Genomic DNA, 24,512 nt, shown 5'->3' with positions numbered 1-24,512 from the left:
CCAAGTTTATATTAATTTAATTTTTTTTTTATGGCAGGGAAACTGAACTTCTACATGGAGGCACAGGGCTCCTCAGAGTGTAAAACCTGCTTGTCTTCTTAGGATTAAGTCTGAAACTGGCACAATGAAATTCCACCATATCTTATTGGTAAAAGCCAATTACAGTGACATTTTAGAATCAAAGCAGGAGACTGCACAAGGAGTGAATACAAAGGGGCAGTTCACAGGGAGCTACCAATGTCACAGTCCTACAGCAGAGGTGCAAGTGCTCACATGGGCTCCCAGGTGCCTGATTCACTGAAACCTGTTTGCTGGGCCACCTTCCCGATCTCCTGCCACTCTCAGAGAGAATAGAATATTAATAGATTGACTATTGATCAGAGTCTTCAAGAGCTCTAGGTAGGTGTAGGACAAGTTTATCCCCATTACTCTTACTTCTGCTAAGCATATAGAGGATGGTGCATCCTATTTAGGTCTCCAGAGGTTTGGTAAGAAGCAACAGGTTAGGAGGCCTAGGACTTAAAATGCTGATGTGAGGCAATAAAGGATCTGACTCTTCCCTTCCATGCAACACTTCTTGGGGAGGAGTGCCTATGCCAGGGTCTCTGCGCAGGAATTACTGATACCACCAAAGCATAGCACCTGGTTCAAAAGAACTGACCCTTCTCCATACGGAATCTCCCCACCCAGACCCCAAGTCTTGTCTTGAGGTTTAAATGAGTGTCAGCATTGGTCCTTCCCTCCTCACCTCTCTACTAAAGCCCTAACAACTCTGACCCTCCCACCCCCCTACCCCCCCGCCCCCCCACCCCCGCTCCGCACTGACTTGGTTTCCCAGTAGCTTCCATGAACAGAGAGTCTCCCTGTAAGGTGAGACCCAGTCATTCTTGAACACCTGGAAGGTGAGAGGCGCACACTCTGGCCCAGGTGGTCAAGCTGGCACTCCTGGGAGACCAGCCCAGCCCCCTCCACTTGTGAGCAGCTCTAACCCAGATGGCTCTCACATCCCCCAAGCTTTCCCTTTCATCCCCACCCCCCTTTTTCTGGCCTGTATAGAACTGGGTCCCTTCTCACCTTCCTCTACACAAACTCCACCATAGAATCCCCTAAACCCTGAGCTGCCTCAGGCTCTGGGTCTGCTGCTGGCTTCGTTCTCTTTCTTCTTCCAGCCTCCTCCTCCATCACTGTGGGCACTATCTGGTCATTTCGTCTTCTGGCTCCCTCCCCCTCTTTTTCTCCCCACCCTGTCAGGTGTTGATAGCAGTCCCTGCACACACCGCCTCCGCTCTGTCGCTTTAAGCGGATTCCCGGCCGCCGTGCCCCTCCCTTATCGCTCCCGGAGCTCTGCCGCTCCTGCCGCGTCCTGCTCCTCCTCCCGAGCTGCTCCTCTCCCGCTCCTCCTCTTCTCCCGCTTCTCCTCACCAGCTCCTCCTCCTCTCCCGCTCCTCCTCCTCGCCACAGCCGGCCCCGCGCCCGCTCTGCTTCTCGCAGCCTCTGTGGACCCGCAGCCATGGCCGACATCAAGACGGGCATTTTCGCCAAGAACGTCCAGAAACGACTGAACCGCGCGCAGGAAAAGGTCAGAAGCGGGCGGCGGTGCAGGTGGCGGGGACGCGGCGGCGAGGGCCAGGGGAGCGGAGGAGGCCAGGCGGCAGTGGTGCAGGGCCGCCCGGGGTCGCGGGGACGCCCTGCCCTGCGCCTCGGGGACTGCAGCAAGGCGGAGCCGGGCGCTGCGGGCGGGGAGCGGGCCGGGACGCGGGACACCGGGGGAGCACGGACCCGGTTCCCCGAGGCGCGGGGTCTGCCGACCCCCCCATCCCTCGCTCCCCCCATCCCTCGCTCCCCCTCATCCCTCGGCCCCCGCGCGCTAGCAGCTCCGCGCGATCTCCGGGCGTGAGCAGTCGCAGGTGCGGCGTGTCTCCCCGACCTGAGCACTTCTGCTTCCCGGCGCCTGCTCCCTGCTGGCCCGCAGGTTCGGGCGGGAGATTGCGGCAGCTGTTCTTCCTCGGGGAGGATTCACTGGCTACTGAGTGCAGCAGAAACGACCGGTTTATACCCTCCAAATCTCTCTTTTGATCAATAGGACTGGTAGCGAAAAACCAGCGGCTTTAATATACTGCTGTGAAGTGAATCCCGGAGTTCAAAACCTATCTACATGCACACTTTTCCCCCCTTGTCTGTTTTGGTCTCTCTGTATGTGCCACCTTTTGATGCCAATGTCGTTCTCTGGAAGGTCAAAAGTAAATAAGACCTTAGCCTAACAGTTTTCTGCACATTTTTTATACAAAGGAGGGCGTTTTATTGAGTTAAAAAAACCCCACAAAAAACCGTATTGCACGGCTCGGTTCCCTGTTGTTTTACAAGACTCTCGGTGGGTTGATTTATTTTGCTCACCCAGAGATGTGCACAAATGGATCTCAGTTTCATACCGCACAGCTCTGAGCAGTTGGAGAGGTATTGTATCTGGCACAGGGCTGGCCTGGCTGCCCTGAGACTGCTTGAAATGAAGACCTTTCCTGCACTGAGATCCTCATTTGTGTTCTGAGCAAAGGATGTTCATATGGTACCTTGAACGATGTACTTGAAAATGAACACCAACTAATGAGCTTCATGATTTGTTTCAGTCCAACTGTGTTCTCTTTGTCACGTTGCAGGATTTTCCATCCCTGGGATATTGGGTATTTAGCACATTCCTGTTTTACTGGAAGTCAGATTTGCTGCATTGCTCACTGTGACAGTGAATTTTCCTCTTCAGACCCATGCTCAGGCTGCCCCCCACTTCCCCCTGACCTAGAAGCTGAGCTGAATGGGGGGCACTCGTTCCTTTGCGTGTCCAAAGGCCGAGAGACTCGGTGGCTGCCTTTAGTCCCTCCCTCTACACGTGCACACTCTCATTGCAGTAAGAGGATTGTATTTCTTTTAATATCTACCCAAGCTCATCCTGAACTAATGTGATCTTTTCCCACCCTCCCCTCCGTTTCTTTAGCAGCTGAATTAGCAAGGTTTCTGCCCCCTTCCAGTTCCTGGTTACTTGTCCAGAAAGTAGCCAGGATGTACTGGGATCTGAGTCAGGTTTTGTCATCATTTTTTGATACTTCATTTACCCCCTCCTTGTAGGTATTCTCCTCCTCCCTGTTTGACTCTTTGGTCTGAAGCTTTTCATTGAATCCACTTTCCATCTGTGAAAGAATGTAGTGATATAGTCTGCTTTTCACATAGTATCTCTTAATCTAGGTCACCAGCTGTTAATATGCCAAAAATAAATGAAAAGAAAATGTAATCTCTTACAGAGCATTCAAGCTCTTATGAATTGTTGAAAACTTATTATTAAGGTCAAGTGTGTATGTATTATGATTGCAGTTGTGGATGGTGCTCACTCTTCAGTGAGAGTGGGGGTCCAAGGGAGCCTTGCACAGGGCTTCAGGTGTCTTATTTTTTTTTCCCTGGAGAAAGTTGCTGATGAAAAATGCCTGTTTCACCTAGTTTAGTGGCGTTAAGACACCAAGAGCTTGAGAGTATAGTTTCTGCCTTTGGGTAAGTTCTGTGCCCTTCCCAAGCCTGTGCAACATAAGGGGAAATTTGCATGTGTGAATCCAGGTAAGGTAGCCCTGCCAAGCCCAAAGGAAGCTATTGGAGAATGGAAAACAGTATGTTGCAGGCTTCATTAGACATCACCCACAGTGATTCCTTCTTTCTGAATTTTGTCCCTTCCTCTCCTCCAATGCACAGACACTGCACCGTGATAACTGTATGCTATGTATGTCCTTAAAACACTTCCTTCTTGTTTTTACAACCAAATTTTCTAAAAAGAGAGTCCATTCCCTTGACTTTCTCATTATCTGTGCATGGTTTGGGCTTCAAATGCATGTTTGGAACTACTCTGAGAGACAACTTAACGGCTTTTTATGAATTTAAAATACATTTTTTCTTATTGAAAATCCATAGAGGTTCATTGTAGATAGAATGAAATATACATATAAGATAAAACACACACACACAACAAATTAGGCCATTCATAATTCCACCACCCAGAGATTTCACCGTCATTTGATATGTATCCTAGTTACTTGTAAATCTTTTTCCATATGTATATTTATACAACTAAAATATAGACTACAGTAGTTCTCCCTTATCCTCAGTTTTGCTTTCTGTGGTTTCAGTAACCATTGGTCAACAATGGTCTGAAAATATTAAAAAATAGAAAATTCCAGAAATAATTAGTAATTAAAAAAAAATCCTCACCCAAGGATATTTTTCCATTGATTTTTTTCAGATAGAGTGTGAGAGAGGGAGGAAGGGAGGGAGGGAGGGAGGGAGGGAGGGAGAGAAACATCGATGTGAGAGACACATGGATTGTTGCCTTCCATAGGACCCTGATTGGGGCTGGGGATCAAACCTGCAACTGAAGTACGTGCCCTTGACCGGGAATTGAACCTGAGACTTTTTGGTCTGTGGGCTGACACTCTAACCACTGACCAAACCAGCCAGGGCAAAATTCATGTTTTATATCGTACACTGTTCTGGGTATTGTGATGAAATCTTATCTTCATGCTCTGTCTTGCTTGTGGTGTGACTTTGTCTAGTGTCTCTACCTGTATGCATGGTAATGCAGTGCTTGTGTTCAAGTAAACCTTATTGTCTGAAAGTCAGTAGTAGCCCTAAAACTATGTCACAATGCCTACATCATTCACCTCACTTCATTTCATCTTGTGGGCATTGCATATTCTCACATCATCACGAGAAGAGAAAGGGTTAGATTAGTACCATAAAATATTTTGAAAGAGATCATACTCATATAACTTTTATTACAGTATATTGTTATAATTGTTCTATTTTAGTATTAGTTATTGTTGTTAATCTCTCACTATGCCTAACTTATAAATTAAAATTTATCATTGATAGGTATGTATAGAAAAAAAAGTATATGTAGGGTTTGGTACTATCTGGAATTTCAGGCATCCATTGGGGGTCTTAGAATATATCCTCCATGGATAAGGGAGGAATACTGTATATGGTTTTATAAGTGGTTTATTTTGTTTAATAATCATGAACATTCTTCAGTACCCATATATTTTCAATCAACATTTTAGACAACTGAGTAGTATTGGAATATATGGATTTTAATCAATCCCTTATATTTTGGACATTTCATTTTCAATGTTTCTGTTTGTAAATACAAATCAGTGAGAATACATGCAGGGAAATTGTTTGCATACAACCTTAAGCATCTCAGATAAGTTTCTAGAAGAAGAATCATTGTTTCAAGGGTACACTTATTTTTATTATAGCTAGATTGCCTTTCAGAAAGGTTATATCAATTTATGTTCTCACCAGCATTCAATAAGACACTTGCCAACACTGGATAATAAAATTTAAAACAATCTTTAGCTATGCCATTGGAAAAAATTAGTTTCTTTTTATTTATTTGCTTGAATTTTAGAAAATGAACATTATTTTTTACGTTTTTACATTTTTCATTTGCCAGCTATGTGTTAATATTTTTGCCATTTTGTGTGGTACTTCCTTGTTATATGTAAAGACAAAACCATATTAATCCTAAAGGTTTCAAACTTTCTTTTACCTTTCAATATTTTGATAATTTTTTCTGATATAGAGAATGTTCATGTTTTAGGTGTATTTGCTTAAATCTATTGAATGATTTTGTGTGGTTCTCTTTTGTGTGCTGAATTAGTCAGAATCCTGCCACTTGTAAGTATCAGAAAATTCAATTCAAACTGGCTTCAGGAAAAACGGAATTAAATTGCTAAAATAAAAAATATGGTTTTGCACATATACATTTAAATGAGATTTTAATATATAAATATATATTTGTATTACACTATATACATATATTCTTTTTTTTTTTTTTTAATCCTCACCTGAGGACCCTTTTGAATTCATCTTCAGATAGAGCAAGAGGGAGAGAGGGACGAAGAGAGAGAGAAACAATGACATGAGAGAGACACATTAACTGGCTGCCACCCACATGACCCCAACCGGGGCCAGGGACACACTGCAACCGAGGTACATGCCCTTAGTGGGAACCGAACCCGGGTCTCTCTGGTCCGTGGGCCGACGCTCTAACCACTGAGCCAAACAGGCCAGGGCTATACATATATTCTTATACATATGTACTTATAAAACATATATGCATACATATGTATGTGTATTATATACATTAACTCATTTGATTCTATGAGTGAGGTAATGTTGCCATCCCATTTTATAGATGAGAAAGAGATTAAGTAACATGCTTGAGGTCACACAGTAAGTAGTAAAGCCAAAGTTTGAACCCAAGCAGTACAATGCTTGGGTTCCATTATGATATTGACTCTTAAAATTACGAAGACGGCAGGGATAAACAAACTTTAGGCCTGTGTGGAAGCAGGGGCTCAACCACAGACATCAAGGCTCAAGGGCCTTCTCCCATCTCTAATCTCTGCTGTGCATTCTGTCAGCCCCATTCTTGGGCGAGTAATTCTCTCCTGATGGCAAGATGGCAGCCAGTAGTTCTAGTATAGAATGTCTACACAGGGAGCTCCTCAGTATAGCTCTTATTGGCCCAAATTGGTTTTTGTGACTATCAATGGAAGAAGAAAATCTCTCTGGACAAGGGCCAGGACCCTGGGTTGGATTAGGCTTGAGTCACAAGCTACTACTGAAGCTGGGATGGAGAAATTCCTTCTAGACCATATGGACTGATGGTGGAGGGGATCGGAAAATTAGAATATAGATTTTTGCTGCACTGGAAAAATAAAAGGTTTCACTAAGGCATACTTAAAAGGCCTTCTCTGCCCATGTTTATATAAATAATCACACATTTAATAGTTTATAATTTCATCTTTCTTTAAAAATTTTCCATCAAAATAATATGTGCACAGTTTTAAAAAAATCAAATAATAGTAAGATAGCAATCCCCTCTCCTCAACCTCCAGTCTTGTTTCCCAGATGCAGTTAATCCTAACTATAAGATTTCTCTCATATACACTCATATAACTGCTTCTTGATCTGTCCTTTCATGTTTGGTAAAGATAAAGATTCAGCTCTTTTACATTCATCCCTCTAATCATATCCTTTAATCATATATCTTAGCAAAGTGTTGATTGCTGAGGATTATATATATGTTTAATTATAGTTTTATTAACTAACGTATATAAATTGTAAGTACTCAGCTTGGTGAATTTTTATGTGTATGGATATCTGCATAGCTGCTACCCAGGTTAAGTTATAGAACATTTCCCTCATCAGATGCCAGTCATCCCTCATGCCTCTTTGGTTCTTTGTTTTTTGTTTTTGTATTCATATTTAAAAAAAAATTGATGCACAGACTGACATCCCTCAGAAGAGGGGATGGGGGGCGGGGAGGGTGGGAAGAGATAAACCACAGAACTTATATGCATGTATGCATGACCAATGGACATGGACAACTAAGCCGGGGACAGGGTGGAGGGGGGGTGGGGTGGGGGGTGCCAATGGGGTAAAAAGGTAAAATATCTGTAACAAAAAAATAAATAAAAATTCATTATTATAAAAAAAAAAAAATTGATGAGAGGGAGAGAGACAAACATCATAAATTGTTCCACTTATTTACGCATTCATTGGTTGATTCTTGTATGTGTCCTGACTGGGAATTGAACTTACAACTATGGCATAGGGCTATATTCATACTTTTTTTGTTGTTGTTAATTATCACCTGAGGATTTTTGGAGTGGAAGAGAGGTGGTAAGGAGGGAAAGAAGGAGAGAGAGAGAGAGAGTGAAAACATCGATGTGAAGGAGACACATAGATTGATTGCCTCTTGCACGACCCCAACCAGGGCTAGGGATTGAACCTGCAACCCAGGTACATGCCCTTGATTGGGAATCAAACCTTTGACCCTTTGGTCCTCAGGTCTACACTCTAACCACTGAGCCAAACCAGCCAGGGAAAATACTTTTAAAATTCCTTTACTGTCATTTTTCTGATGAGCGTCTTTTTATATACTTATTGGTAATTTTTTAAAAATATATTTTTTCTTTATTAATTTTAGAGAGAGAGGAAGGGAGAGGAAAAGAGAGATAGAAACATCGATGAGAACATCAATTGGCTACCTCCTGTATGCCTTCCACTGGGGACTGGGCCCACAATTTGGGAATCGAACCAGTGACCTCTTGGTGTATGGGTCAGTGCTCAACCACTGAGCCCACTGAGCCCACTGAGCCACAGCAGCCAGGCAGTACTTTTTTAAAAAATTGTCACCCAAGCATATGTTTTCGTTGATTTTTTTTAGAGAGAGAAGAAAAGAGAGAGAGAGATAGAAGAAACATTGATGTGAGAGAGAAACATCGATTGGTTGCCTCATGTATGTCCCCCAACTGGAGATTGAACCTGCAACCTAGGTATGTGCCCTGACCAGTTTTCGAACCCACTACCTTTTGGTGTATGAGATGATGCTCCAGCCAACTGAGCCACTGGGCCAAGGCAGCATGCTTATTGATAATTTTGATATTTTAATTTATGAAGTGTTGTTCAAGTCTTTTGCCTATGTTTTTAATTTGTGTTGCTTGTCATTTTCTTATTTATTTATAGAATTTCTTTATATATTCGGATATCAGTCCTTGTCAGATAGAAATTTTATATGTTTTTCTCTCAGAAAATGGCGTGCCTTTTTACTTTCTTAATGGTGCCCTTTGATGAGCTAAAGTTTTAAATTTTTTGTGAAGCCTTATCTGAGATTTTTTCACACAGCCTTTTGTTTTCCCTGGAGTTAATTATTAGTTCTTTCATTGTTTATTTTAATCTGAACTATTTAGAATTGTTTGTTTTTACTTCATCAGATCTGTCAAATGCATTTCAATATTATTATCAAAGGTTCAGTGTATCAGAACCCCGTTTTTCCTCCTCCCTGCCCCCATACCTTTCTGCTATAATCTGGGGGAATTTTTTCTAGGCTTGCTATGTAACTGTTATTCTAGGTCTTTCCTTGCCAATGTGGTGTTAAGGAAGGGACTTGAAGGCTCATCAATTCTATATTCCTAGGTTTTCATCAGTACTCTGTCAGTGTTGCAATTCATGCTTACATTCTGGAGTACTGGTGGAACCAGCTCCTAAGCCTGTGTATAGGCACTTTTTTTGGATAGTTTCTCTGTTCTGCTGAGTTGGTTCCATTCTTCTGTCCTCTTTTCTGCTACAGTGTATTAAATTCTCTCATTTACTAATGATGCCTGTCCTGTTTTTATCCTTATATGTATATACCATTTTAAAATATTTCTTTACTGTCATTTTAGTTGGATTTTGGAAAGAGATAGAAATAAATACATGCAGTCTAGTCTGTTTACCCAGCCTTTTTACTTAAACATTTAATCTCACCGGTTTTATTTATTTATTTTTTGTCCACCTTCTTCTATTTGTGAAATCCAGTGTCATTTATTTGATCTTAACCCTTCTTGATCTCTATGCAATATTTAAATTGATGGAGCACTTTAAACATTTTTTAACATGACTGCAGCGAACAGGGAAACCTTTGGTATCTTATAATACTAACGTCTTTAAGCATGAGTTTTTTGGCTATTGTTTTTTAATTTAAACTATTTAAATTTTAAGGATGCGTCTATTTGATATTCTTTGTTTCAGTTTATCTGCCCCAAGTAATTATTATATAATAGTTTTAGGTGTAATTTTTTTTCATGCATTATAGCTTTCCAACTAGATTGTAGGTGCTTGAGAACAGGGACACAATGTCTTGTGAATTGTATATATTCAGTGATAATGCATTAAACTGACTTTTTGTGTTCTTGCTTGTTTATATCCCACTCCTACAAACACATTGTCTTAAAGCATCCTTCCACATTACTTTTTCTAACTTTTGTGAAATTATAATAAGGGTTTCACTGTGTATCACTGTCATTTGCATTATCATTTTGTAAAGCTAGTACATTAAATATAATTATTCTTATGGGTTCTGTTCATAGTAAGAACTCAATCAACATTAGGTTGAACTATGCCAAATTATTATGTGGTTCAACCCAATACTGATTGTGTGATGTGGCAACAAAAACAACATAGTCTCCTTACTTACACTCAATAATGTGACATGTGTGCGTTTTTTTATTGTTGCCTCAGTGCTGATGCCCCATTTAGGTTTGTTCTCAAAGAAAAACACATGGATGGTATTCATGCATGCATGTTCTTATGTGCATGTGTGTGTGTTTGTATGTCTGTGAAAAGAATGGGAGGGGAAGACTCTGCTCTGTGAAGGAGATTCTTTCCATGGGGCCTTGTCAGTACAAGAGTAGCTTGTATAACTTTGTTTACATTTAAGGACAGTTTGGAGACAGAGTCTCTGAGGTATATCCATGTTTTCCCCTTCTAAGATCATCTGAAGACTTCCTTGTTGCCTGCTTCTAAATAGTACAAGCTTTTACCTTCTCGTCCAATTACAATCATTTTCTTTGGCTGTATTAGAAACTGGCAAAATTAAAAATAATACATATAAGGACATTTTTGAAAGGTTTCCTTCTTCAATTTTTTTTTTTTTACACTCAAACTCACATGTACCCATGCATCTTTTTTTCTCCAGGAATGAATACAATAGGGATTCAGAACTGTAGGAACTCAGATTTTAACATTAGTAAAAGTTACTATTCTTCTTTACAATGTAGCATAGTGTGTGTGTATGTGTGTCATTTATATGTTATACTTTATTATTTTTTTAAATGTTTTTATTGACATTTTTTTTTAAAGAGAGGAAGGGAGAGAGAGTTAGAAACATCGATGTGAGAGAGAAACATCACATCAATCGGCTGCCTCTTGCACACCCCTCAGTGGGGTTTGAGCCCGCAACCCAGGCATGTGCCTGACTGGGAATCGAACTGGGACCTCTTAGTCCCTGGGATGACACTCAATGCACTGAGCCACATTGGCCAAGCTGTGAGTCACACTCTAAAGGTTAGCTTATCTGTGAACCAATACAACTTAAAATGCCTAAATTACAATATGGTCCACCTTCAAATCCACATTGGAGTACAAAATTTGATCTCATTTATTTGAATATTCAATTAAATGATTTCAACATTCCATCCAGTATATCAGGAGAATCTGTCTCTCTTTTTTCTAAATTCTCACCTGAGAATATTTTTCATTTATCTTCAAATAGAGTGGGAGGAAGGGAGGGAGAGAGGGAGAGAGGAAAAGAGAGAGAGAGAGAGAGAGAGAGAGAGAGAGAGACATCCATGTGAGAGAGACACATGGATTGGTTGCCTCCTGCATGGCCCCAAGCAGGGCCAGGGACTGAATGCAACGTGCCCTTGACCAGAATCGAACTGGTGACTCTTTGGTCTGCGGGCCCATGTTCTAACCGCTGAGCCAAACCTGCCAGGGCTCAGAAGAATCTCTTAATCCTCCCTGGAGTCCCTGTCTGTGAAGCACTTTGGGAGGGGATGAGTATAGAAGGAAAAGAACGTTTGAAAAAATGATATGTTGTTCTGACTTTTTCAAGTCAGGAATTTCTATTTTACTGTTTAAACAGTTTTTTATTTTTCTAGCCATTTACACTAAAATAAGTGGGCCTGTGGAGTTCTTTGAAGAAGATAACAGATGTAAAGAGTTCTTGTGTTGCCGATATAATTTCCCAGATATTCTCAGTAATAGCTAACATTTACCTAATGAAAGTGCCGTCATCATAGAGTTCAAGGAATTTACCAATGAAAGACTGTTAAGAGACTATATGCACAGTATTATGCAAAATTAAAGTACTAGTAATCATGATTTCCGGAGAACACATCATAGGCCAACTATTTTTTTTTTAATTCCCACTTGATATTTTTCCATTTTTCTTCAGATAGATTAGAAGGGAGGAGGGAGAAAAAGAGGGGGAGAGACACACACACACACACACACACACACACACACATTAATGTGAGAGAGACACATCGATTGGCTGCCTCCCACAAGACACTGACCAGGGCTAGGGATGAACTGCAACAAAGGTACATGCCCTTGGCCAGAACTGAACCCACAACTCTTTGGTCTGAGGTCTGACGCTCTAACCACTGAGCAAAACCAGCCAGGGCCCATAGGCCAACTTTTAATGTGGAAGTGCTGAAACTTAATTCTTATTGATTCAGAATCTAAATTTAAGTGTTGTATTTTTTTTTTTTTTATCCTCACCCGAGGACATTTTTCCATTTTTTGTTCAGGTAGAGTGGGAGGGAGAGAGAGGAACAGAGAGAGAGAGAGAAACATCGATGTGAAGGGACACATCGAGTGGCTGCCACCCGCACAACTGACCAGGGCCGGGGACAAACTGCAACCGAGGTACGCGCCCTTAGTGGGAACCGAACCTGGGTCTCTCAGGACCGCAGGCTGACGCTCTAACCGCTGAACCAAACCGGCCAGGGCAAGTGTTGTATTTTTACTAGATGTTGTTCCTGAATACATTTGAGCAAATTTCTTATTAGAAATGATGTTGGATAAAGCCATGGATGAGATCTTGGTTTTGAAATAGTTGTTATGCTGTAGTCATATATCACATTTGATTACCCTGAAGCTATTTAGAACAGATGTATAAAAATCAGAAAACCACCATTTCGGTCATTTCCATCTTATTCACATATAGGTATTTAGTTGGAAGTTTAATTCAGAAGTGGAAAGAACCTAGAGTGCTTATAACGATTTAATAAACTACACAAGGGGCCATGGATAGATGGACTTTTGTTGTGGCACCTAACACTTCTTGAATAAAAGATGCTGAATTTACATGCTCTAATAGTTGTGTATTCTATTGTGAAGTCAATCTGGTAGAAGTAATTCTTGAGTCATTTAAGAATGTAATGTGTGAAAGGCACTTGCTCGATGCTTTGTAATAAGCAGTCAACAAAGATGTCCTGGTTGAGTATAGACCAGCAAGAGATGGTGAAACTACAAACCTTTGAACATACTAATAACTACATAGTTATTAATGAAAAATCATAATTAAAAGTTCTGTGAGGAGAAAAAGACAATTTTTAAAAATGTAACTAGGGAACTCACCTAGAGTACCAGTATTGGACACACCTACTTGAAGAAGCTAGATTTTAAGCTATGTTCCTAAAAATGAGTTACAGCTGTCCAGGCAAGAGGAGTCAGGAATCATTCCATACGTCAGTATCTTTGCTCTTACTCAAAATAAATAATAAAAATAAGAGCTGTAGCCATGACCAGTTTGGAGCATTGGCCTGTGGACCAGAGAGTCCCGGGTTTGGTTCCTGCTAGGGGCACGCACCAAAAATAGATAGATAAATAAATAAATAAGAGCTGTAGAATATAGGTATCAGAATCAACTGTTAGCATTGGCCTTATAAATGATCTCTTTCACCATTTGCATATTTAATGAGGCAAAGTGGATCCTAAGTGGGAGGGTCCTATTGTAGTAGCAGTTCCTTTTTTGTGTGATCAGATTTTAGCTCACATGTTGAAGGATCTTCCTTGGGCAAAGTTCCCCTTTGACACTCAGGCAGGACACTGGTTCAGAGCTGACTTACCCTCTGAATTATCAGTCATACAAAGATCCCTTTGCACAACAGCAGAAAACTACAACCCAGCATGCTTTCATAGATTTATAGGGTCTCTTATCTTAAGCCACCAGAAATTCAAAATAGAAATGAAAGCCCTTATAAAATCTTAAATGTCACACATCTACAAAGGTTAGTTTGTCTGTAAAAGATTTGATTGTGCTTGCATCCCCAACATTTAATGAGAGAGAGAGAGAGAGAGAGAGAAAGGGAAGGAGAGGGAAAGGGAAAGGGAAAGGGAAAGAGAAAGAAAACATCCACATGTTTAAGGCTGGCACCAACTTAATTATGCTGTGGGCATGGACTTGATTATTTTGTAGGCAGTGGCCTTGAATGTAGGAATACTCTGTTTAAAGTGATTTGCATCTTGGGAAGAATGTTAAATTTGACAGAAAATATTCTGTAACAGACAGAATCTTCTACTTACTACTAGTTGCTAAAAGTTGAATAAATAGATGGTCTATAGAAGAATCTCCCATTTTGTGTTAGCACAGCCCAGAACAATGTGATGACTTTTACATGCCCTTTAATTCCTTAATACTTAAGACATTTGTATAAGAAATCCTGCTTCTATAACCTTATATTTCTATAGCACACATCAGCTTCCTGCTTGCTGTCTGTCTAGTGGGGTCTTCTTTGAGTCTCTAGGAAAATGATGTCAAGATTTTTCTTCCCACCTCTAGGAAATGCTGTGAACAGAGGACCTGCTAGCATTCTGAAACAATGGACTGGGACATGAGATGGCTCACCTGGGACACATATGGGCCCACACTTGTTCCTGTTAAGCATAGAGAATGAATCTAGAAATCAGGTACCTCCAGGGCAATCTTTTCTCAAACTGTAGTTAGGACTATTTGGAGAGAGGGTTTAGTTAAATGCAGTTCCTGGGCCGAGTTACAAATTTACTAGAATTTCTTAAGTAAGCACTGGGAACATGCATTTTTACTGAGCTTCTCTGGTAATTCAAAAGTTTAATGAAGTTTATAAAGCACACTGCTTTAGGGATTGGGGGTGGGTTGTTGAGCTTTGTGGTGGTTATGAGTTGCTAAGTCCACTTCAGGGTTATAATATGCAGAGTAAGGCATTTTATCACCCATTGACCATAAATTTATCTGCAATGTAGTAAAGAGAATAAGGTTAAAAGCAGTGTCCTTATGGAATGCTTAAAAAGTATGCCATGCTTAAAATAGTCTACCTAAATTTCAGATAAATCAGCCATTTTTCAGATTTCTCATCAAGGGCCAACTGGCTTCCTTATTAGGAATATTGTATAGCATGGAAGGTTGGATTCTGTGTAATCTAATTCTGTAAAAAATATTATGATTTTAGAGTAATGCTGGTTAATGCATCAATCACAGAGGTAGACATGCTCACCTCAGAAAGGTGCTGCAGCCTCCTCCCTTTGCTTGTGTGGACCCTGAAACTCCAGGAGACCATGCTGGCCTCACAGCTGGCTTACCCAGTAGGAGAGTGGAGATCCTCCTCTGGGCATACCTGGTGAAAACTTCGTTGAGCTAGAACTCACTCCAGTGGTATTTGTGACCAGGTTTCCAAACAAACTATGCGAGATCTCGTGGATGATGACATCAGCCTAGTAGTGGTCCCCTGCCAGCAGCCAAGAGAGACATTGGCAAAGGTCCCAACCTCCGAACTCAGCAACCACCAGGCCCATTTTTATCACCTCAGTGTCTGTGCTCATCATGGCTGTGATGCCGTCTAGGACCTGACAACAGAGAAAGTTGGGGGGATGCGCCCGGAGAGACTGCTGTGACCAGCTACCTGCACAGTGACTGCACTGACCCCGAGTCCACCTGGTCCCCACAGGCTTCAAGAAATAAAACTTGCATTAAACTGGTGGGATTTAGCACAGATGAGATTTCTGTGCAGAGGAAATTTTCCTGGATGGATGTCATTATTTACTAACAGAAAGTTACATTTCCTATACCCAGGGCAGGTACCCCACCTCCACCCCTTCCCTTAATCAGGGTTGAGTATGTGCACTTGACCACAGATGTGTCAAAGCACAGGAAGAAGGCTCGGTTTAGGACCATTTTAGGAGAGTTTCATTCCTACAACCTCTGTGCCACCCGTTTGGCTCTGACTAGGATGGTATCTCCTCCTGTGTGTTCAACCCACCCTGGCATCCATGCCAAGCTGTGACATCAACATCACAGGGCAGAAACCTCAATAGGTCCATCTCTCACTGCACCCTATGGGTCACCTTGAGAATTCCAGAGCTGCCCTCTGATCCTCGCACCCTGTCTTCCTCCTGTGTCCTCACTGTAGTAGCATCTCGTCAGAGAACAAAAACTGCAGCAGCTGTACTTAAACTTGTGACAGGAGACACAGAACAGCAGAACCTCACTGTGAGGGGTCTCTGATTCAAGTGTGTTCTCCATTTTAAATGTACCCTTTCAGAATAAATGTATTTCACATTGAAAAAAAAAAAAAAAAAAAAAAAGAACTGCTGCATATTTTTGGTAGGTGACAGAAAATTGGGTGAATTTGGTAGATTTCTTTATAGTTACATCTATTTCCTCTGTTTTATTAATGGAGTTACTAGTAGTAGTTAGATTGCTTAATGTGCCTAGTAGGGAATGTGGTGAAAACTCAGAGGATGATTTTGGTCTCCTGTGAAAGCAGTCCCGTTTTCTAGGAACTAGACCATTAGATTCTAAGTTTATTTTTAAAAATTTATTTTGTTGAAGATTCATGTGTTTATATTCTTTTTTAAAAACATTTTTTTTCTTTATTTATTTCAGAGAGAGAGGAAGGGAGAAAGAGAGAGAGATAGAAACATTTATGAGAGAGAACATCGATTGGCTGCCTCCCGCATGTCCCCTGACTGGGGATCGGGCCCACAACCTGGAATGCTCCCTGATTGGGAATTGAACCGGTGAACTCTTGGTGCATGGGTCGACACTCAACCACTGAGCCACTGGCCGGACTCATGTGTCTATGATTCTTAACGGATATTGTTTTGTAGGTTTGTGTGTGTGTGTGTGTGTGTGTGTGTGTGTGTGTTGTCTTTATCTGTTTTTTAAATAATTTTTTATTTTTCAATTATAGTTGATATACAATATTACATTAATTTCAGGTGTATAACTCAGTGATTAGACATTATATAGATTACTAAGTGATCACCCCAAAAAATCTCATACCCACCTGGCACCATACATAGTTATTATAACATTATAGACTAGATTTCCTATGCTATACTTCATATCCCCATAACTATTTTGTAACTTTCAATTTGTGCTTCTTAATCCCTTCACCTTTTTTATCCAGCCCTCCAACCCCATACCCCTCTGGCAATCCATCAAAATGTTCTCTGTATCTATGAGTCTGTTCCTGTTTCATTTGCTTATTGTGTTCTTCAGCTTATGCACATATATGAAATCATATGGTATTTGTCTTTCTTTATCTGACTTATTTCACTGAGCACAATACTCTCTAGGTCCATCCATGTTGTTACAGATGGCAAGACTTCACACTTTTTCTTTTCTTTTTTTTTTAATGGCTGAGTCATATTTCATTGTTTATATATACCTGTTCTTCTTTATCCATTCATCTATTAAGGACACTTAGATTGTTTCTGTATCTTGGCTATTGTAAGTAATGATGCAATGGACATATGAATGAATATATCTTTGATTTCGTGTTTGGAGGTTCTTCTGATAAATACCCAGAAATGGAATTGCTGGGTCCTTTGTTCTCTTGTTATAACCTTTGTTTTAAAGTCTATTTTGTCTGGTATAAGTATTGCACCACAGCTATTTTTTTTTATTTTGCCTTCATTTTCATGAAATATCTTTTTCTATCCCTTTACTTTCAGTGTGTGCATGTGTTTTAAAGTGAAGTGAGTTTCTTTACTCTTTAACATTTCTTGTAATTCTGGTATGATGGTGACAAACTCTTTTAGCTCTTTCTTGCCTGGGAAGCTCTTTGTCCTTCAATTCTAAATAATAGTTTTGCTGGGTAGAGCAGTCTTGGTTGTATGTTGTTTTCATTATTTTGAATATTTTGCACCAATCCCTTCTGGCCTGCCAAATTTCTGTTGAGAAATTAGCTGGTAGTCTTATGGGAGCTCCCTTGTAGATAACTAACTGCTTTTCTCTTGCTGATTTTAAGATTCTCTTTGTTTTTATTTTTATTTTATTTTTTTATCCTCACCCGAGGATATTTTTCCATTTTTTGTACAGATAGAGCAGGAGGGAGAGAGAGGAAGGGAAAGAGAGAGAGAAACATCGATGTGAAGGGACACATCGAGTGGCTGCCACCCGCACGACCAACCAGGGCCAGGGACAAACTGCAACCGAAGTACGTGCCCTTAGCGGGAACTGAACCCGGGTCTCTCCGGACCGCAGGCCGACGCTCTAACCGCTGAGCAAAACTGTCCAGGGCGATTCTCTTTGTTTTTAACCTTTGGCATTTTAGTTATGGTGTGTCTTGGTGTGGGCCTCTTTGGGTTCATCTTGTTTAGGACTTGGTGCTTCCTGGACTGGTGTGTCTGTTTCCTTAGCCAAGTTAGGAAAGTTTTTTGTCATGATTTTTTCAAATAGATTTCAGTTGTTTGCTCTCTCTCTTTTCTTTCTGGTACCCCCAGATGTGAATGTTGGTATGCCTGATGTTGTCCCAGAGGCCCCTTAAACCATACTCACTTTTTGGGAATATTTTCTTTTTGCTGTTCTAATTGGGTGTTTTTTGCTACCTTATCTTCCAAATTGCTGGTTGATGTTCTCCTTCATTTAATCTACTGTTGATTCCTTCTAGTGTATTCTTCATTTCAGTTATTATATTCTTCATTTCTGACTGATCCTCTTAAAATTTTCTATCTCCAGTTTTATGTTTCCTGTCTTTTTGGTGAAGTTCTCACTGAGTTGATCTATTCTTTCCATAATTTTATTGAGCATACTTATAACCAGTGTTTTGAGTTCTTTATCTGGTACATTGCTTGTCTTCATTTTGTTTAGTTCTTTTCTGGAGTTTTGTCCTTCTCTATAATTTGGGATATGTTTCTTTGTCTCCTCATTTTGGCAATCTCTGTGTTTGTTTCTATGAGTCAGGTAGAGCTGCTATGTCTCCCAGTCCTGGTAGAGTGGCCTTTTGTAGTAGGTGTCCTGTGGGGCCCAGTGATTCAGCCTCCTCAGTCATGCCAGCAGGAAGCTCCAGATACACCCCCCCCCCAATTTTTCTTGCCATGTGGGCTATGTGCACCATTCTGTTGTAGTTCAGCCTTGATTGCTAGTGGCAATCAATGGGAAGAATGGACTCGTAGGCCATCAGGTGCAAGGACCGCCCAAGATTATAATGGAGGAGCTGCTATGCAGAGGCCCACCTCATGGAGCAAACTCACTTCAGCAGGACTCTGGTGCTTGATGAGTCCACCATTTGAGTATTGCTTGGTGGTGTTTTGATGTTATCTGAAGCTATTCACTGAGTACAGTGGCTCTGGGGCCCCCTGAGAATTGCAGGCCAAGGTCAGCTGCTGCCTCTGCCCTGCCCAGGGCCACCTGGCATGAACTACAAAGTGATCTGCAGATGGTTGCCACTCGTACTAGGCTTGGAGGTTCCTGGAAGAGCCCAAGCTGTGAACTGAGGCCTTCTGCTGCTAGTACCAGGCTTGGGGCTGTTTATCAGGAGTTTTTGAGCACATTGAGGTTAGATGCTGCTTTTTAGGGTTTGTGGACCTTTGAGAGATTTTTAAGAAAGTCCAAAGCATGAGCCATGACAGGCCATTTGTATGGAAATGACATTGAAAGAGGCTTGGGTAGGCCTGTAGGTTGGGCGGAGTGAAGTCTTAGGGAATCACCAGGGTACGGTGAATGGTGTTAGCCTGATTGATGGAGACTCAGATATGGTGTCCACCTGGGCCTGCAGGGGGAGGGCTAAGAAAAGGAACAGTGTCCTCTGCCAGCACTTCTCTCTGGAAGAAAGCTGCCCCTCCAGCCCTCGCCTGACAATTCAGTTCCTCCTGTATGTCTCTGGGGCCTTTTGAGCTGCTGCCCCAGGCCTGGCGCTCAGAGCAAGTGAGTCTAAGTAAGTCTGTATGTGGGCCTTTAAGAGGACCTCCTGAGACTCTAGCAGCTACAATCTTCATTGGTTTTCACAGCCAGAAGTCAGGGGGACTTCTCTTTCTGGCACTGCAGTCCTGGGCTTAAGTGGGCCTGGTGTGGGGCTGCGACCCCTAATTTCTCAGAGGGTACTTCTGCAACTGAGATATCCCACCTGACTCTTAACGAACTCACATGGGTGTGGGGCCTGCTTATTCCATATCTCCACCTTTCCACCAGTCTCCATGTGGATTCTTCTTTATATACATATATATATAATTTAATTAATTTATTTTTGTTACAGATATTTCTCCTCCCTTCCCCAGACAACCTGCTCCCTGTCTTGCTCCCCCCCCCCCCCAGCATTTTTGTCTCTGTCCATTGGTTACGCATACATGCATATGAGTTCTTTGGTTTATCTCATCCCTCCCCCCTGACCCCCTCCACAAAGTTTGTCAGTCTCAACTGTACTCCTTTCTATGTCTCTGGGTCTGTTTTGTTCATCAGGTTTTTTGTTCATTATATTCCACAAATAAGTGAGATCATGTGGTATTTATCTTTCTCTGGTTGGCTTATTTTGCTTAGCATAATACTCTCCAGGTCCCTCTGTGTCAGAATGGACAGAGGACCTAAATAGACACCTCTCCAAACATGACATACAAATGGCCAAGAGACATATGCAAAAATGCTCCACACCACTAACCATCAGAGAGATGCAAATTAAAATGACTATGAGGTATCACTTCACATCTGCCAGAATGGGTACCATCAACAAATCATCAAACAACAAGTTCTGAGAGAGATTCCAAAATGGCGGCGGAGTGAATGGAAGCTACACAGATCATCTCTCAGGACCAAATTGGAATTACAACTAAAATAAAGACAAATTGTTAGGAAAAAGCAACAGAAAAGCAGCTTGCGAGAACCATATAAGTAGGGACACTGACTCGATCCTGGTAGGATTGGAGAAGTGCAAGGAGGAGGCTGGGAGCCCACGGATAGCAGCGGCCTTAGCTGTGAGCAGTGCCCTCGAGGGTTACATTCTCAAGCCCACTCCACAGCACAGAACTGGGACAGAGTGCTGAAATAGCCACAGCCACTCACCTTGGGCTCCAGCAGAGGGAGGGCGGACTGGATTGGACTGTGTGGGGACACTCGGGATTTGAAGGGTGCTCAGAGCTTTTGCTAGTTGCGGCCACACAAAATGGTGGCCATCTTACTCCTTCCCAGGGCTCTAGGGAGAGGCGATGGCCCCTCCCTTGGAGAATCAGCCCCACCCTGTAGGCCACTGAAATGCAAATTGAGGCTCATTAACAACCAGCCTATGCCCCACCCTCGGAAAATCCCCTTACTCTGAACACCTGAGGGAGTTTTTCATTCAACTGAGAAACTGAGGTTCTTCAAGTAACTCTGGCTAATAGCCTCCAGGCAAAAAGCTAGAGAATAACTGAACCTTTTCTGGCTTGCAACTCTACCCAGGAAAGTAAGACTTGACAGGGGTGTTTAACGTGGTTCCTCCATCACTCATCCAAACCCAGTAGAGGAAGCCACAAACAGCAGAATGCCAACACCCACAGGGAAAATTTGGCAGGCTCCAAAACCCACTGACATAGCCAAAATGGTGATACAAAGAAACAAATCCGAAATAAAAGAACAAGAGACATCTACCAAAGATTAGATAAATGAAATGCAGTTAAGCATGCTAACAGGACTAGAATTCAGAGCCATGAATATCAACAGCATGTGTAAGGACCTGAGCACCATGAATAAAGACATAGAAACATTAAAAATCAACCACTTGGAAATTAAAAACCACCAAAAAGAAATGAAGAGTGACATAGCAGAAATAGAGAACACATTGGAAGGACTAAACAAGAGAGTACAGGAAGCTGAGGACTGGATCAGTAAATTAGAAGACAGGATAGAAAAAAATCAACCAATCAGAAAAACATAAAAAATAAAAACAAAAAATTAAAAAAACAGAAAGACAGCTTAAGAGAACTGTGGGAAAACAGGAAACGTAATAATATTTGCATACGAGTCCCTGAAGGAGAAGAAAATGAACAAGGGTTAAAGAATATATTTGAAGAAATAGTGACAGAAAACTTCCCTAGTTTGGTGAAGAAAGAAGGCATTCAAGTTCAAGAAGCACAGAGAGCCCCAAGTAAGAAGAACCCAAACAGGCCCACACCAAGACACATAGCAATTAAGATGCCAGAAATTAGAGAGAAAGAGAAATCCTAAAGGTAGCAAGAGATAACAGGTTGCCTAAAAAGGAACCCCCATAAGGCTCTCAGCTGACTTCTCAAAAGTAAAACTACAGGCCAGAAGGCAATGGCATGAGGTAATCAAGGTAATGAAGAACAAGAATTTGAATCCAAGACTACTCTACCCAGCAAGGCTACCATTCAAAGCAGAAGGTCAAATAAAGAGCTTCCCAGACCAAAAAAAAAAAAAAAAAAAAAAAGGCTAAGGGAATACGTTAGCACCAAACCAGCACTGCAAGAATTGTTAAAAGGACTGCTGTAATTAGTAGAAGAAATAGGAAGAAAAATATTACCACACTAAACAAAAATGGCAATAAATAAGTACATATCAATAATCACCTTAAATGTGATTGTTTTGAATGCTCCAATAAAAAGACACAAAGTAGCTGATTGGATAAGAAAGCATGACTCATTTATATGTTGTTTACAAGAGACCCACCTCACAACAAAAGACTCACATAGGTTGAATGTGAAGAGATGGAAAAAAAATCTTTCAAGCAAACGGAAAGCAAAAAAAAATTTTTAAAAAAAGCTGGCATAGTAATACTCATATCTGATGAAGTAGATTTCAAAATGAAGACCATTACTAGAGACAAATAAGGCCACAATATAATATAGAAAGGATCCATCCAACAGGAAAATATATCCTTGGTAAACATATATGCACCCAATATAGGAGCACCAAAATATATTAAAAATCTTCTGGAGGACTTCAAAGGAGAAATCAACAGCAATACAATTATAGCAGGGGACTTTAACAACCCGCTGATATCACTGGATAGATCCTCTAGACAAAATATTAACAAGGAAACAGAGACTCTAAATGAAGCACTAGACCAAATGGATTTCATAGATATCTACAGAGAATTATACCCCAAAACTACAGAATTCACATTCTTCTCAAGTGCACATGGGGCATGGCTCAAAGAGAGACCACATGTTAGGATACAAAGCAGGTCTCTACAAGTTCAAGAAGATTGAAATTATATCAAGCATCTTCTCAGATCACAATGGCATGAAACTAGAAATCAACTGCAACAAGAACATGCAAAGACATTCGAATACATGGAGGCTAAATGACATGTTATTAAGCAATCAATGGGTTACCGAGGATATCAAGGAAGAAATAAAAAACTTCCTGGAAACCAATGAAAATGAAGACACAACAACACAAAATCTATGGGATGCAGCAAAAGTAGTTCTGAGAGGGAAGTTCATAGCACTACAGGCCTACATCAAGAAACAAGAAAAATCTCTAATAGACTATCTAACCTCACAACTTAAAGAACTAGAGAGCAAACATAGAGAAAACCCCAGAGCAAGTAGAAGGAAGGAAATAGTAAAGATCAGAGCATAAATAAATGACATAGAGAGCAAAAAATCAATTCAATGAAACAAAGCGCTGTTTTTTTGAAAAGATAAACAAGATTGATGGACCCTTAGGTAGACTCACCAAAAAACAGAGAGAACCCATATACACAAAATCAGAAATGAAAGAGGAGAAATAACAACTGACACCACAGAAATACAAAGGATCATTACCAAATACTATGAACAATCATACGACAACAAATTCTACAATCTAAGCAAAATGGACATATTTCTAAAAACATATAGTCTCTCAAAACTGGTCTGGGAAGAGATAGAAAATTTGAACAGACCAATAACAACAAAAGAAATTGAAGATGTAATCAAGACTATCCCAGCAAACAAAAGCCCAGACCTGGACGGCTTCATGGGGGAGTGTTACCGAACATTCAAAGAAATAACACCAATTATCCTCAAACTATTCCAAAAAATTCAAGACGATGGAAGATTTCCAAACTCATTTTATGAGGCCAGCATAATTCTAATTCCCAAGCCAGAAAAACACACTACATAGAAAGAAAACTACAGGCCAGTATCCCTGATGAACATAGATGTCAAGATCCTGTACAAAATACTAGCAAATCGGATCCAGCAATACAGCAAAAAAATTATTCACTATGACCAAATGGGATTCATCCCAGGGATGCAAGGCTGGTACAATATTCGCAAATCAATGAATGTGATACAACACATAAACACAATGAAGAATAAAAACCACATGATCATATCAATAGATGCTGAAAAAGCATTCATCAAAATCCTGCACCCATTTTTGATAAAAATTCTCATCCATGTGGGAACAGAGGGATCATATTTTGACATAATAAAGGCCATATATGAAAGACCTCCCGCCAACATCATACTCAATGGGCAAAATCTAAAAGCATTTCCCTTAAGAACAGCAATAAGACAGGGATGCCCACTTTTGCCACTCTTATTTAACATAGTATTGGAATTCTTAGGCACAGCAACCAGACATGAAGAAAAAATAAAAGGGATCCAAATTGGAAAGGAGAAAGTGAAACTGTCATTATTTGCAGATGACATGATATTATACATAGAAAACCCTAAAGACTCCATCAAAAATCTACTAGACTTAATAAATGAATTTGGCAAAGTAGCAGGATACAAAATTAACGTAATGAAATTAATGTCATTCTTATACACCAATGATGAACTTGCAGAAAGAGAAAATAAATAAAAAAAATACCATTTACCATTGCACGAAAATATTAAGATACTTAGGAATAAACTTATCCCAAAAAGTAAAGAACCTATTTGCAGAAAACTACAGG

General features: G+C 40.8%; 1 protein-coding gene across 5 annotated transcripts in view; it reads left to right on the top strand.

Moving 5' to 3' along the window:
* The first annotated feature begins 1,447 nt into the window (after window positions 1-1,447).
* Window positions 1,448-24,512, top strand: part of AMPH (amphiphysin) — a 344,846-nt gene continuing 321,781 nt past the window's right edge. For all 5 annotated transcript variants that reach the window (XM_036247404.1, XM_036247401.1, XM_036247402.1 and 2 more), the window contains exon 1: window positions 1,448-1,579. In XM_036247404.1, the coding sequence (XP_036103297.1) occupies window positions 1,511-1,579 (69 nt within the window). In that variant the 5' untranslated portion in view covers window positions 1,448-1,510. The remainder of the gene's footprint in view (window positions 1,580-24,512) is intronic.

The sequence above is a fragment of the Molossus molossus genome, unplaced genomic scaffold, assembly GCF_014108415.1.
Source record: "Molossus molossus isolate mMolMol1 unplaced genomic scaffold, mMolMol1.p scaffold_m16_p_7, whole genome shotgun sequence".
In the NCBI taxonomy this organism is placed as follows: domain Eukaryota; kingdom Metazoa; phylum Chordata; class Mammalia; order Chiroptera; family Molossidae; genus Molossus; species Molossus molossus.
Note: the sequence above shows the minus strand (reverse complement) of the source record. Positions and strands in the feature narration are given on the sequence as shown.